This window comes from Oncorhynchus nerka, unplaced genomic scaffold, assembly GCF_034236695.1.
Source record: "Oncorhynchus nerka isolate Pitt River unplaced genomic scaffold, Oner_Uvic_2.0 unplaced_scaffold_3336, whole genome shotgun sequence".
Taxonomy (NCBI): Eukaryota; Metazoa; Chordata; class Actinopteri; order Salmoniformes; family Salmonidae; genus Oncorhynchus; species Oncorhynchus nerka.
Window position 1 is genome coordinate 1 of NW_027037961.1, and position 15,789 is coordinate 15,789.

Genomic DNA, 15,789 nt, shown 5'->3' on the forward strand with positions numbered 1-15,789 from the left:
GGTTAGATGGTGGTGTGTATTTAGGGTTAGATGGTGGTGCAATTATTTATTTTCCCATTTTGTTGTAAAAAAACAACAACCAAATATTATTCACACTCGGACTTGTGAAAGGTCGGAAAGCCACATGATGAGGGAGAGGGCAAAAATATTTTTTACAAGGAGCTGGGTAGAGCCTTTTTTTTCTTTCTATTGTGTTATTTGACTGTACGTTTGTTTATTCCATGTGTAACTCTGTGTTGTTGTTTGTGTCACACTGCTTTGCTTTATCTTGGTCTGGGTCGTCAACTAGCCGACCTGGTTAAATTAAGGTGAAATAAAATAAATAAATAAAAAGAAGGGGAATGACGTAGTCAACACAAATCTCGCCTCTCGCGAGACTGGCAGTTACATTTGAAAACAGGCGGCAGACGCAGAAACGACTCGAGTTGTCAATTGCAAGTAAGAACAAACGGAAATCGCAATTTATTATTGATCTGTTATTTATTTACGAAATAAACTATATTGGCAATATTAATGCTTTTGTGAGACATATCATTCCCCGGTTTCCAACCTCTTTGGTACTTCTTGAGACGATGTTTTTCCTGTCCGAAGGGAGCTTGAGGAGTGACTGGAGGGATGAGACGTTAGCCGGTTAGCTTCGTTAGCCAGCTATTTATTTCGCTTTTAAAACAAGTTAATTAATTGGATAATAGAGGACTTTATGTGAGAACTATTCTAGCCGAAGAGCACGGGTGAGATATTCGTCTGGAATAGTGAAATGGTGTAATTTTTAAAGAAAGTTTCGCTAATTAAAACTAGAGTTAGATAACCAACGTCGTTAATACTGTAGCTGCTACGAGGTTGGCTATGGTAGCTAAATAGCGTTACTAGGTAACTAAATAACGTTACTAGGTAACTAAATTAACGTCGAATAGCCACAAACAATGCTTGTTGTTGAATGTTTAACCCCATTTTCCGGTCACACACATACGACTGTTTCCCTTCATTGTAGAATACGTTAACTAGGCTTATTGTCATTTTGTTGTTGTGCTAACTAGCCAGCTGGTGTAGTTTAATGCCTGTGTTTGTTTGAATTATAAGGTTGTAGCTGTCCGTTTTGTTTCTCCAGGAGAGAAAAGATGACTGGGGAAAGTGAGTTGGCGATAAAAGAGGCGTTTCAACGCGCTCAGAAAGGACACAACAACAAGGCTAAACTGGTGGCCAGTCTCAAGAACACATACAACAAGGTACACACGCCGATAAACGCACACAAACACCTGTAAACACACACACTTATACAATCAACCAAATGTATTTATAAAGCCATTCTTACATCAGCTGATATCTCAAAGTGCTGTACAGAAACCCAGCCTAAAACCCCAAACAGCAAGCAATGCAGGTGTAGAAGCACAGTGGCTAGGAAATACTCCCTATGTATACACACACACACACACACATACTGTACAACAAGGTACACACACACACACATACTGTACAACAAGGCACACACACACACACACACACACTGTACAACAAGGTACACACACACACTGTACAACAAGGTACACACACACACATACTGTACAACAAGGCACACACACACACACACACACTGTACAACAAGGTACACACACACACTGTACAACAAGGTACACACACACACACATACTGTACAACAAGGTACACACACACACACACATACTGTACAAGGTACACACACACAAATGTTTAAATCACTGTTTCTGTTCATCCTCTTTATTATCAGTAAGAGAACCACCATCCTTACCCAACCTGCTTTCTGCCTGTCTGTCCTGTGTACCTGTCTGTCCCCGTGTGTCTGCCTGTCTGTCCTGTGTACCTGTTTGTCCCCGTGTGTCTGCCTGTCTGCCTGTCTGTCCCCGTGTGTCTGCCTGTCTGTCCTGTGTACCTGTTTGTCCCCGTGTACCTGTCTGTCCCCGTGTGTCTGCCTGTCTGTCCTGTGTACCTGTCTGTCCCCGTGTGTCTGCCTGTCTGTCCTGTGTACCTGTCTGTCCCCGTGTGTCTGCCTGTCTGTCCTGTGTACCTGTCTGTCCCCGTGTGTCTGCCTGTCTGTCCCCGTGTGTCTGTCTGTCCTGTGTACCTGTCTGTCCCCGTGTGTCTGCCTGTCTGTCCTGTCTGTCCCCGTGTGTCTGTCTGTCTGTGTACCTGTCTGTCCCCGTGTGTCTGCCTGTCTGTCCCCGTGTGTCTGTCTGTCCCCGTGTGTCTGTCTGTCCTGTGTACCTGTCTGTCCCCGTGTGTCTGTCTGTCCTGTGTACCTGTCTGTCCCCGTGTGTCTGCCTGTCCTGTGTACCTGTCTGTCCCCGTGTGTCTGCCTGTCTGTCCTGTGTACCTGTCTGTCCCCGTGTGTCTGCCTGTCTGTCCTGTCTCTAGTTAGAGGACAAGACATTGTTCCACGAGGAGTTTATCCAGTACCTGAAACATGCCATGATCGTGTACAAGAGAGAACCGGCTGTGGAGAACGTGATAGAGTTCGTCTCCAAATTCTCCACCAGCTTCCATACGCCTTCCGCCAAGGGAGGAGAGGAAGAGGAGGAGGAGGATGAAGAAGAGGACGAGAACCCCTTCCTTAGTTACATGTTCAACTTCCTGTTGGAGGTAGGACAACTCTACTGTACTGCATTGCTTTAACCAGGGCCCTATGGTAGTAGGCTAGGGCTGTGAACTATCTCTACTGTACTGCTTTAACCAGGGCCCTATGGTAGTAGACTAGGGCTGTGAACTATCTCTACTGTACTGTACTGCTTTAACCAGGGCCCTATGGTAGTAGACTAGGGCTGTGAACTATCTCTACTGTACTGCATTGCTTTAACCAGGGCCCTATGGTAGTAGACTAGGGCTGTGAACTATCTCTACTGTACTGCATTGTTTTAACCAGGGCCCTATGGTAGTAGACTAGGGCTGTGAACTATCTCTACTGTACTGCTTTAACCAGGGCCCTATGGTAGTAGACTAGGGCTGTGAACTATCTCTACTGTACTGCTATAACCAGGGCCCTATGGTAGTAGACTAGGGCTGTGAACTATCTCTACTGTACTGCATTGCTTTAACCAGGGCCCTATGGTAGTAGACTAGGGCTGTGATCTATCTCTACTGTACTGCTTTAACCAGGGCCCTATGGTAGTAGACTAGGGCTGTGAACTATCTCTACTGTACTGCTTTAACCAGGGCCCTATGGTAGTAGACTAGGGCTGTGAACTATCTCTACTGTACTGCTTTAACCAGGGCCCTATGGTAGTAGACTAGGGCTGTGAACTATCTCTACTGTACTGCATTGTTTTAACCAGGGCCCTATGGTAGTAGACTAGGGCTGTGAACTATCTCTACTGTACTGCATTGCTTTAACCAGGGCCCTATGGTAGTAGACTAGGGCTGTGAACTATCTCTACTGCATTGCTTTAACCAGGGCCCTATGGTAGTAGACTAGGGCTGTGAACTATCTCTACTGTACTGTACTGCTTTAACCAGGGCCCTATGGTAGTAGACTAGGGCTGTGAACTATCTCTACTGTACTGCATTGTTTTAACCAGGGCCCTATGGTAGTAGACTAGGGCTGTGAACTATCTCTACTGCATTGCTTTAACCAGGGCCCTATGGTAGTAGACTAGGGCTGTGAACTATCTCTACTGTACTGCATTGTTTTAACCAGGGCCCTATGGTAGTAGACTAGGGCTGTGAACTATCTCTACTGTACTGCTTTAACCAGGGCCCTATGGTAGTAGACTAGGGCTGTGAACTATCTCTACTGTACTGTTTTAACCAGGGCCCTATGGTAGTAGACTAGGGCTGTGAACTATCTCTACTGTACTGCATTGTTTTAACCAGGGCCCTATGGTAGTAGACTAGGGCTGTGAACTATCTCTACTGTACTGCTTTAACCAGGGCCCTATGGTAGTAGACTAGGGCTGTGAACTATCTCTACTGTACTGCTTTAACCAGGGCCCTATGGTAGTAGACTAGGGCTGTGAACTATCTCTACTGTACTGCATTGTTTTAACCAGGGCCCTATGGTAGTAGACTAGGGCTGTGAACTATCTCTACTGTACTGCTTTAACCAGGGCCCTATGGTAGTAGACTAGGGCTGTGAACTATCTCTACTGTACTGCATTGCTTTAACCAGGGCCCTATGGTAGTAGACTAGGGCTGTGAACTATCTCTACTGTACTGCATTGCTTTAACCAGGGCCCTATGGTAGTAGACTAGGGCTGTGAACTATCTCTACTGTACTGCTTTAACCAGGGCCCTATGGTAGTAGACTAGGGCTGTGAACTATCTCTACTGTACTGTTTTTTTAACCAGGGCCCTATGGTAGTAGACTAGGGCTGTGAACTATCTCTACTGTACTGCATTGTTTTAACCAGGGCCCTATGGTAGTAGACTAGGGCTGTGAACTATCTCTACTGCATTGCTTTAACCAGGGCCCTATGGTAGTAGGCTAGGGCTGTGAACTATCTCTACTGCATTGCTTTAACCAGGGCCCTATGGTAGTAGACTAGGGCTGTGAACTATCTCTACTGTACTGCTTTAACCAGGGCCCTATGGTAGTAGACTAGGGCTGTGAACTATCTCTACTGTACTGCATTGTTTTAACCAGGGCCCTATGGTAGTAGACTAGGGCTGTGAACTATCTCTACTGTACTGCTTTGCTTTAACCAGGGCCCTATGGTAGTAGACTAGGGCTGTGAACTATCTCTACTGTACTGCATTGTTTTAACCAGGGCCCTATGGTAGTAGACTAGGGCTGTGAACTATCTCTACTGTACTGCTTTAACCAGGGCCCTATGGTAGTAGACTAGGGCTGTGAACTATCTCTACTGTACTGCATTGCTTTAACCAGGGCCCTATGGTAGTAGACTAGGGCTGTGAACTATCTCTTCTTCTATGGTAGTAGACTAGGGCTGTGAACTATCTCTACTGTACTGCATTGTTTTAACCAGGGCCCTATGGTAGTAGACTAGGGCTGTGAACTATCTCTACTGTACTGCTTTAACCAGGGCCCTATGGTAGTAGACTAGGGCTGTGAACTATCTCTACTGTACTGCATTGCTTTAACCAGGGCCCTATGGTAGTAGACTAGGGCTGTGAACTATCTCTACTGTACTGCATTGCTTTAACCAGGGCCCTATGGTAGTAGACTAGGGCTGTGAACTATCTCTACTGTACTGCTATCTCTACTGTTTTAACCAGGGCCCTATGGTAGTAGACTAGGGCTGTGAACTATCTCTACTGTACTGCATTGCTTGAGGCCCTATGGTAGTAGACTAGGGCTGTGAACTATCTCTACTGTACTGCATTATTTTTAACCAGGGCCCTATGGTAGTAGACTAGGGCTGTGAACTATCTCTACTGCATTGCTTTAACCAGGGCCCTATGGTAGTAGACTAGGGCTGTGAACTATCTCTACTGTACTGTACTGCTTTAACCAGGGCCCTATGGTAGTAGACTAGGGCTGTGAACTATCTCTACTGTACTGCTTTAACCAGGGCCCTATGGTAGTAGACTAGGGCTGTGAACTATCTCTACTGTACTGCATTGCTTTAACCAGGGCCCTATGGTAGTAGACTAGGGCTGTGAACTATCTCTACTGTACTGCTTTAACCAGGGCCCTATGGTAGTAGACTAGGTCTGTGAACTATCTCTACTGTACTGCATTGTTTTAACCAGGGCCCTATGGTAGTAGACTAGGGCTGTGAACTATCTCTACTGTACTGCTTTAACCAGGGCCCTATGGTAGTAGACTAGGGCTGTGAACTATCTCTACTGTACTGCTTTAACCAGGGCCCTATGGTAGTAGACTAGGTCTGTGAACTATCTCTACTGTACTGCATTGTATGTTTTAACTATCCAGGGCCCTATGGTAGTAGACTAGGGCTGTGAACTATCTCTACTGTACTGCATTGTTTTAACCAGGGCCCTATGGTAGTAGACTAGGGCTGTGAACTATCTCTACTGTACTGCTTTAACCAGGGCCCTATGGTAGTAGACTAGGGCTGTGAACTATCTCTACTGTACTGCATTGCTTTAACCAGGGCCCTATGGTAGTAGACTAGGGCTGTGAACTATCTCTACTGTACTGTTTTAACCAGGGCCCTATGGTAGTAGACTAGGGCTGTGAACTATCTCTACTGTACTGCATTAACCAGGGCCCTATGGTAGTAGACTAGGGCTGTGAACTATCTCTACTGTACTGCTTTAACCAGGGCCCTATGGTAGTAGACTAGGGCTGTGAACTATCTCTACTGTACTGCATTGCTTTAACCAGGGCCCTATGGTAGTAGACTAGGGCTGTGAACTATCTCTACTGTACTGCTTTAACCAGGGCCCTATGGTAGTAGACTAGGGCTGTGAACTATCTCTACTGTACTGCTTGTTTTAACCAGGGCCCTATGGTAGTAGACTAGGGCTGTGAACTATCTCTACTGTACTGCTTTAACCAGGGCCCTATGGTAGTAGACTAGGGCTGTGAACTATCTCTACTGTACTGCTTTAACCAGGGCCCTATGGTAGTAGACTAGGGCTGTGAACTATCTCTACTGTAGTGACATTGTATCTCTAACTGCATTGGGCCCTATGGTAGTAGACTAGGGCTGTGATATCTCTTTACTGTACTGGGCTTTAAACCAGGGCCCTATGGTAGTAGACTAGGGCTGTGAACTATCTCTACTGTACTGCATTGCTTTAACCAGGGCCCTATGGTAGTAGACTAGGGCTGTGAACTATCTCTACTGTACTGCATTGCTTTTACCAGGGCCCTATGGTAGTAGACTAGGGCTGTGAACTATCTCTACTGTACTGCATTGTTTTAACCAGGGCCCTATGGTAGTAGACTAGGGCTGTGAACTATCTCTACTGTACTGCATTGTTTTAACCAGGGCCCTATGGTAGTAGACTAGGGCTGTGAACTATCTCTACTGTACTGCATTGTTTTAACCAGGGCCCTATGGTAGTAGACTAGGGCTGTGAACTATCTCTACTGTACTGCTTTAACCAGGGCCCTATGGTAGTAGACTAGGGCTGTGAACTATCTCTACTGTACTGCATTGTTTTAACCAGGGCCCTATGGTAGTAGACTAGGGCTGTGAACTATCTCTACTGTACTGCTTTAACCAGGGCCCTATGGTAGTAGACTAGGGCTGTGAACTATCTCTACTGTACTGCATTGCTTTAACCAGGGCCCTATGGTAGTAGACTAGGGCTGTGAACTATCTCTACTGTACTGCATTGTTTAACCAGGGCCCTATGGTAGTAGACTAGGGCTGTGAACTATCTCTACTGTACTGCATTGTTTAACCAGGGCCCTATGGTAGTAGACTAGGGCTGTGAACTATCTCTACTGTACTGCATTGCTTTAACCAGGGCCCTATGGTAGTAGACTAGGGCTGTGAACTATCTCTACTGTACTGCATTGCTTTAACCAGGGCCCTATGGTAGTAGACTAGGGCTGTGAACTATCTCTACTGTACTGATATGCTTTAACCAGGGCCCTATGGTAGTAGACTAGGGCTGTGAACTATCTCTACTGTACTGGTGATTGGTTGACCAGGGCCCTATGGTAGTAGACTAGGGCTGTGAACTATCTCTACTGTACTGCATTAGATTTAACCAGGGCCCTATGGTAGTAGACTAGGGCTGTGAACTATCTCTACTGTACTGCTTGAGGTAACCAGGGCCCTATGGTGAGTAGACTAGGGCTGTGAACTATCTCTACTGTACTGCATTTGATAATGGTGATAGGGCCCTATGGTAGTAGACTAGGGCTGTGAACTATCTCTACTGTACTGCATTGTTTTAACCAGGGCCCTATGGTAGTAGACTAGGGCTGTGAACTATCTCTACTGTACTGCTTTAACCAGGGCCCTATGGTAGTAGACTAGGGCTGTGAACTATCTCTACTGTACTGCTTGGTAACAGGGCCCTATGGTAGTAGACTAGGGCTGTGAACTATCTCTACTGTACTGCTTTAACCAGGGCCCTATGGTAGTAGACTAGGGCTGTGAACTATCTCTACTGTACTGCAGGTTGTTTTAACCAGGGCCCTATGGTAGTAGACTAGGGCTGTGAACTATCTCTACTGTACTGCATTTTTAACCAGGGCCTATGGTAGTAGACTAGGGCTGTGAACTATCTCTACTGTACTGCATTGTTTTAACCAGGGCCCTATGGTAGTAGACTAGGGCTGTGAACTATCTCTACTGTACTGCTTTAACCAGGGCCCTATGGTAGTAGACTAGGGCTGTGAACTATCTCTACTGTACTGCATTGTGATTTAACCAGGGCCCTATGGTAGTAGACTAGGGCTGTATCTATCTCTACTGTAGTGACTAGGGCTGTGAACTAGGGCCCTATGGTAGTAGACTAGGGCTGTGAACTATCTCTACTGTACTGCATTGTAACCAGGGCCCTATGGTAGTAGACTAGGGCTGTGAACTATCTCTACTGTACTGCTTTAACCAGGGCCCTATGGTAGTAGACTAGGGCTGTGAACTATCTCTACTGTACTGCATTGCTTTAACCAGGGCCCTATGGTAGTAGACTAGGTGTGAACTATCTCTACTGATTGCTTTAACCAGGGCCCTTGGTAGTAGACTAGGGCTGTGAACTATCTCTAGTACTGATTGTGATAACCAGGGCCCTATGGTAGTAGACTAGGGCTTTGAAACTATCTCTACTGTGTACTGTTTTATACTAGAGGGCCCTAGTGTGATGTGGTGAGAGGACAGACTAGATTTATTGAGGTAACACCACACAGTGTGATAATGGTGATCTCAGGTGTATCTAGATTTATTAACACACACAGTGTGATAATGGTGATAGACTAGGTTGATATCTAGATGAACTATCTCCACTGTACTGCATTATATCTAACCAGAGGCCCACATGGTAGGTGACTAGGGATATCTAGATTTATTGAACACTCTATGTGGTTGATATCTAGATATTGAGGTAACACCACACAGTGTGATGTGATAAATCAGGTTGATATCTATTTATTGTAGTAGACTAGGGCTGTGATAATGGTGACTATCTATCTAGATTTATTGAGGTAACACCACACAGAGTGATAATGTAGACTAGAGGCTGGTTGATATCTAGATTCTACTGTACTGCATTGTTTTAACCAGGGCCCTGAACACCACACAGTAGATAATGGTGATAGAGGACTATATCTAGATTTATTGAGGTAACACCACACAGTGTGATGTGATAATGGGCCCCTTTATGGTAGTAGACTAGGGCTGTGAACTATCTCTACTGTACTGCAGGGGCCCTAATGGTATAGACTAGGTTGATATCTAGATTTATTGAGGTAACTCCACTGTGTGATAATGGTGACAACCAGGTTGATATCTAGATTTATTGAGAACAGGGCAGTGTGATAATGGTGACTGAGGACAGGTTGATATCTAGATTTATTGAGGTAACACCACACAGTGTGATGTGATAATGGTGATAGAGGACTGTGATATCTATTTATTGTACTGCACACAGTGTGATAACCAGAGGACAGGTTGATATCTAGATTTATTGAGGCTGTAACAACACAGTGTGATAATGGTGACAGTACAGGTTGATATCTGATTTTAAACCACACAGGTGATAATGGTAGAGACAGGTTGATATCTAGGGCTGTGTGATGTGATCTCTACTGATATGCTTTTAACCAGGGCCCTATTTATTGACTAGATTTATGGCTGTAACACCACACAGTGTGATGTGTAATGGTGACATTGATATCTAGATTTAGGGCCCATGAGTAGACAGGGCTTGATATCTAGATTTATTGAGGTAACACCACACAGTGTGATAATGGTGATAGAGGCAGGTTGATATCTAGATTTATTGAGGTAACACCACACAGTGTGATAATGGTGATAGACTAGGGATATCTGATTTATTGAACTATCTGTGATAATGTACTGCATTGATAGATTTATTGAGGCCCACACATGGTAGGTGACAGATATCTAGATTTATTGTGAACTATATCTGGTGATAGAGGACTTGATATCTATACAGGTGGTGATAGAGGTCTGGTTGATATCTATTTATTGAGGTAACACCACACAGTGTGATTGGTAACCAGGTTGATATCTAGATTTATAGTAACACTAGGGCAGTGTGATAATGGTGATAGAGGTCAGGTTGATATCTAGATTTATTGAGGGCACCACTAGTGTGATGTGATAATGGTGAGAGGTCAGGTTGATATCTAGATTTATTGAGGTAACACCACACAGAGTGATAATGGTGACAGGTTGATATCTAGATTTATTGAGGTAACACCAGGGCCCTGATAATGGTGACAGTTGACTAGGGCTTGTGACACTATCTCTACAGGTTGATTGTATCTGATTTAACCAGGGCCCTATGGTAGTGACTAACTAGATCTTACTGAGGTACACCACACAGTGTGATAATGGTGATAGAGGACAGGTTGATATCTAGATTTATTTAACACCACACAGGGATGTGATGGTGTAGACAGGTTGATATCTAGATTTATTGAGGTAACACCACACAGTGTGATAATGGTGACATGGACAGGTTGATATCTAGATTTATTGAGGTAACACCACATGTGATAATGGTGATAGGGGACAGGTTGATATCTAGATTTATTGAGGTAACACCACACAGTGTGATAATGGTGAGAGGACAGGTTGATATCTAGATTTATTGAGTAACACCACACAGTGTGATGTGATAATGGTTACTGGTTGATATCTAACAACCACACAGTGTAGATAATGGTGATAGAGGACTTGATATCTAGATTTATTGAGGTAACACCACACAGTGTGATAATGGTGATAGAGGACAGGTTGATATCTATTTATTGAGGTAACACCACACAATGGTGTAGATGTGATAATGGTGATAGAGGTCAGGTTGATATCTAGATTTATTGGGTAACACCACACAGTGTGATATAATGGTTGATATCTAGATTTATTGATAACACCATCAGTGTGATGTGACTGGTGACAGGTTGATATCTAGATTTATTGAGAAGGTAACACCACACAGTGTGATGTGATAATGGTGACAGAGGTCAGGTTGATATCTATTTATTGTAACACCACACAGGTGATAATGGTGATAGAGGACAGGTTGATATCTTTTATTGAGGTAACACCACACAGTGTGATAATGGTGATCTCTACTTGATATCTAGATTTATTGAGGTAACACCACACAGTGTGATAATGGTGACAGAGGACAGGTTGATATCTAGATTTATTGAGGTAACACCACACAGTGTGATGTGATAATGGTGATAGAGTAGACTAGGTGATAATGACTAGATTGTAGAGGTAACACCACACAGTGTGATAATGGTGAGTAGACAGGTTGATATCTAGATTTATTGAGGTAACACCACACAGTGTGATGTGATAATGAGGCCCACACAGTATAGGTTGATATAGATTTATTGAGGTAACACCACACAGTGTGATGTGATAATGGTGACAGGTTGATATCTAGATTTATTGAGGTAACACCACACAGTGTGATAATGGTGATAGAGGTCAGGTTGATATCTAGATTTATTGAGGTAACACCACACAGTGTGATAATGGTGATAAGTCAGGTTGATATCTAGGTTGACTAGGTATCTAATATTTCTACAGGTGTATCTAGATTTATTGAGGTAACACCACACAGTGTGATAATGGTAGACAGGGCAGGTGATATCTAGATTTATTAACACCACACAGTGTGATAATGGTGATAACAGGTTGATATCTAGATTTATTGAGGTAACACCACAGTGTGATGTGATAATGGTGACAGAGGACAGGTTGATATCTAGATTTATTGAGGTAAACACCACACAGTGTGATAATGGTGATAGAGGACAGGTTGATATCTATTTATTGAGGTTTTACCACACAGTGTGATAATGGTGATAGAGGACAGGTTGAATCTAGATTTATTGAGGTAACACCACACAGTGTGATAATGGTGACAGGTTGATATCTAGATTTATTGGTAACACTGGTGATGTGATAGAGGACAGGTTGATATCTAGATTTATTTAACACCACACAGGTGATGTGATAATGGTGACAGGGGCACCACAGTGTGAACTATCTAGATTTATTGAGGTAACACCACACAGTGTGATATGGTAAGGACAGGTTTTATTGAACTATCTAGATAATGGTGACAAGGTTGATATCTAGATTTATTGGGTAACACCACACAGTGGATAATGGTGACTAGAGGACAGGTTGATATCTAGATTTATTGTAACACCACACAGTGTGATAATGGTGATGAGCCCTAGGTAGTAGACTTAGGTAACACCACATCTGATACTGTGCTGCATTGATTTAGATTTAGGGCCCTATGTGATAGTGATAATGGTGATAGAGGTCAGGTTGATATCTAGATTTATTGAGGTAACACCACACAGTGTGATAATGGTGATAGAACAGGTTGATATCTAGATTTAACTATAATGGTGACAGGTTGAACTAGATTTATTGTACTGGCACACAGTGTGATTGACCTTGAGTAGACTACACCACACAGTGTGATAATGGTGATAGACCAGGTTGATATCTAGATTTATTGAGGTAACACCACACAGTGTGATAATGGTGATAGAGGACAGGTTGATATCTAGATTTATTGAGGTAACCCACACAGTGATAATGGTGATAGAGGACAGGTTGAACTATCTAGATTTATTGAGGTAACACCACACAGTGTGATGTGATAATGGTGTGACAGGTTGATACTATTTATTGAGGTAACACCACCAGAGTGATATGGTGATAGAGTGGTTGATATCTAGATTTATTGAGGTAACACCATGTCTAATGGTGATAGAGGTCAGGTGATATCTAGATTTATTGAGGTAACACCACACAGTGTGATAATGGTGACAGAGGACAGTTGATATCTAGATTAACTATGATGTGATAACCAAGCTAGGTTGATATCTAGATGTAGTAACACCACAGGTGATAATGGTGAACTTGATATCTAGATTTATTGAGTAACACCACACAGTGTGATAATGGTGAACAGTGTGATAATGGTGATAGAGGACAGGTTGATATCTAGATTTATTGAGGTAACACCACACAGTGTGATGTGATAATGGTGACAAGAGGACAGGTTGATATCTAGATTTATTGAGGTAACACCACACAGTGATGTGATAGAGGACAGGTTGATATCTAGATTTATTGAGGTAACACCACACAGTGTGATAATGGTGATAGAGGACAGGTTGATATCTAGATTTATTGAGGTAACACCACACAGTGTGATGTGATAATGGTGATAGAGGACAGGTTGATATCTAGATTTATTGAGGTAACACCACACAGTGTGATAATGGTGATAGAGGTCAGGTTGATATCTAGATTTATTGAGGTAACACCACACAGTGTGATAATGGTGATAGAGGACAGGTTGATATCTAGATTTATTGAGGTAACACCACACAGTGTGATAATGGTGACAGGTTGATATCTAGATTTATTGAGGTAACACCACACAGTGTGATAATGGTGATAGAGGACAGGTTGATATCTAGATTTATTGAGGTAACACCACACAGTGTGATGTGATAATGGTGACAGAGGACAGGTTGATATCTAGATTTATTGAGGTAACACCACACAGTGTGATAATGGTGACAGAGGACAGGTTGATATCTAGATTTATTGAGGTAACACCACACAGTGTGATAATGGTGACAGAGGACAGGTTGATATCTAGATTTATTGAGGTAACACCACACAGTGTGATGTGATAATGGTGACAGGTTGATATCTAGATTTATTGAGGTAACACCACACAGTGTGATAATGGTTATAGAGGACAGGTTGATATCTAGATTTAGAGGAACACCACACAGGTTGATATCTAGATTTATTGAGGTAACACCACACAGTGTGATAATGGTGATAGAGGACAGGTTGATATCTAGATTTATTGAGGTAACACCACACAGTGTGATGTGATAATGGTGATAGAGGACAGGTTGATATCTAGATTTATTGAGGTAACACCACACAGTGTGATGTGATAATGGTGACAGAGGACAGGTTGATATCTAGATTTATTGAGGTAACACCACACAGTGTGATGTGATAATGGTGACAGAGGACATATTTGTTTTGTGCAGAAAACTGTGTAGAATTTGAGTTACTTGTTTAACTTTACGAGCTGGGATGTCTTGTCCAGGCAAATAGTTTGTCATAAAACCGTTAGCATTTAGCTAGCGTTCACTATGGGATTTTACAATGTATTCGTTAGCAATGCTAACGTTCAGATTGAACATTTTAAGTGTGTTGAGTGATAGTGTTACCGGATATCCCATGATGCAACAAAGGTCGGTAGAACTATCGGTGTACGGCTCAAGACTATATGTTAGTACTTACCCTTTTTAGTGGATAGGAAGCCTGTTGGGACACAGACAAGCCTGTCACACCGTATCTGATATAAAGCAGGATGTTAAAAGGAAACTGTATTAATCGTTGTAGTCTGGTGATACTGGGGAGGCAGGGTAGCCTAGTGGTTAGAGCGTTGGACTAGTAACCGGAAGGTTGCAAGTTCGAATCCCCGAGCTGACAAGGTACAAATCTGTCGTTCTGCCCCTGAACAGGCAGTTAACCCACTGTTCCCCGGTAGTCAGTCATTGAAAATAAGAATGTGTTCTTAAACTGACTTGCCTCGTTAAATAAAGGTAAAAAAAAAAAATCTGAATGTACCACTGGGCTGATCAGGACATCTAACAATGTCAGTAGTCAAGGTATTGATGCTACTTCTCTGCTGCTAACCCAAGTGTCCCCCCTCCCCCCTTCACCCACAAGGCCAACAGCCCCCCCCAGTAGTCAAGGTATTGATGCTACTTCTCTGCTGCTCCCAAGTGTCCCCAAGTCCAACAGCCCCCCCCAGTAGTCAAGGTATTGATGCTACTTCTCTGCTGCTAACCCAAGTGTCCCCCCTCCTCCCTTCAGTCCCACAAGGCCAACAGCCCCCCGTGCCAGTAGTCAAGGTATTGATGCTACTTCTCTGCCATGCTGGTCCGAACCCAAGTGTCCCCAACGTCAATCCAGGCCTCTGGCCATGGCAGCCCCCCAATGTCCCACTGTTAGGTAGTCAAGGGGTCCATTGATGCTACTGATACTACTGCTGCTAACCTCAAGTGTCCCAGACCTCCTCCCTTCAGTCCCTGTCAGGCCAACAGCCACACACTGCGGTGAGGTTACTGATGTCAGGGTGACCTCATGCTGATCAACAAGTTGCTAGGTAACATGGCGGAGAACGGCCATGGTACTGATACTACACACACTGTCAGGGTCCAGATGACCTGTTACTGATACTACTACACACTGTCAGGGTCCATCCTGGCCAGGCCTATGTCAGGTCCAGAGGCCATCACGGACAAGTTCCCTACAACGTCAGGATCCTCTCTGGCCATGGCGTCTCTGGCCATGGCCCGACTACAGGAACCACAGAACCAACAATGTCCCACTGTTAATGGTACTGATACTACTACACACTGTCAGGGTCCAGACCTCTCTGGCCATGGTACTGATACTACTACACACTGTCAGGGTCCAGACCTCTCTGGCCATGGTACTGATACTACTACACACTGTCAGGGTCCAGACCTCTCTGGCCATGGTACTGATACTACTACACACTGTCAGGGTCCAGACCTCTCTGGCCATGGTACTGATACTACTACACACTGTCAGGGTCCAGACCTCTCTGGCCATGGTACTGATACTACTACACACTGTC

General features: G+C 43.8%; 1 protein-coding gene across 1 annotated transcript; it reads left to right on the top strand.

Annotated features, from left to right (window-relative positions):
- Window positions 1–455: 455 nt before the first annotated feature.
- LOC135566786 (condensin complex subunit 3-like) lies at window positions 456–15,032 on the top strand. The gene is made up of 4 exons (XM_065014399.1): window positions 456–630; window positions 1,109–1,226; window positions 2,389–2,613; window positions 15,000–15,032. Exons 2-4 carry the CDS (start codon window positions 1,119–1,121, stop codon window positions 15,030–15,032), a joined length of 366 nt encoding a protein of 121 aa, XP_064870471.1. The 5' UTR covers window positions 456–630; window positions 1,109–1,118.
- Window positions 15,033–15,789: the final 757 nt, after the last annotated feature.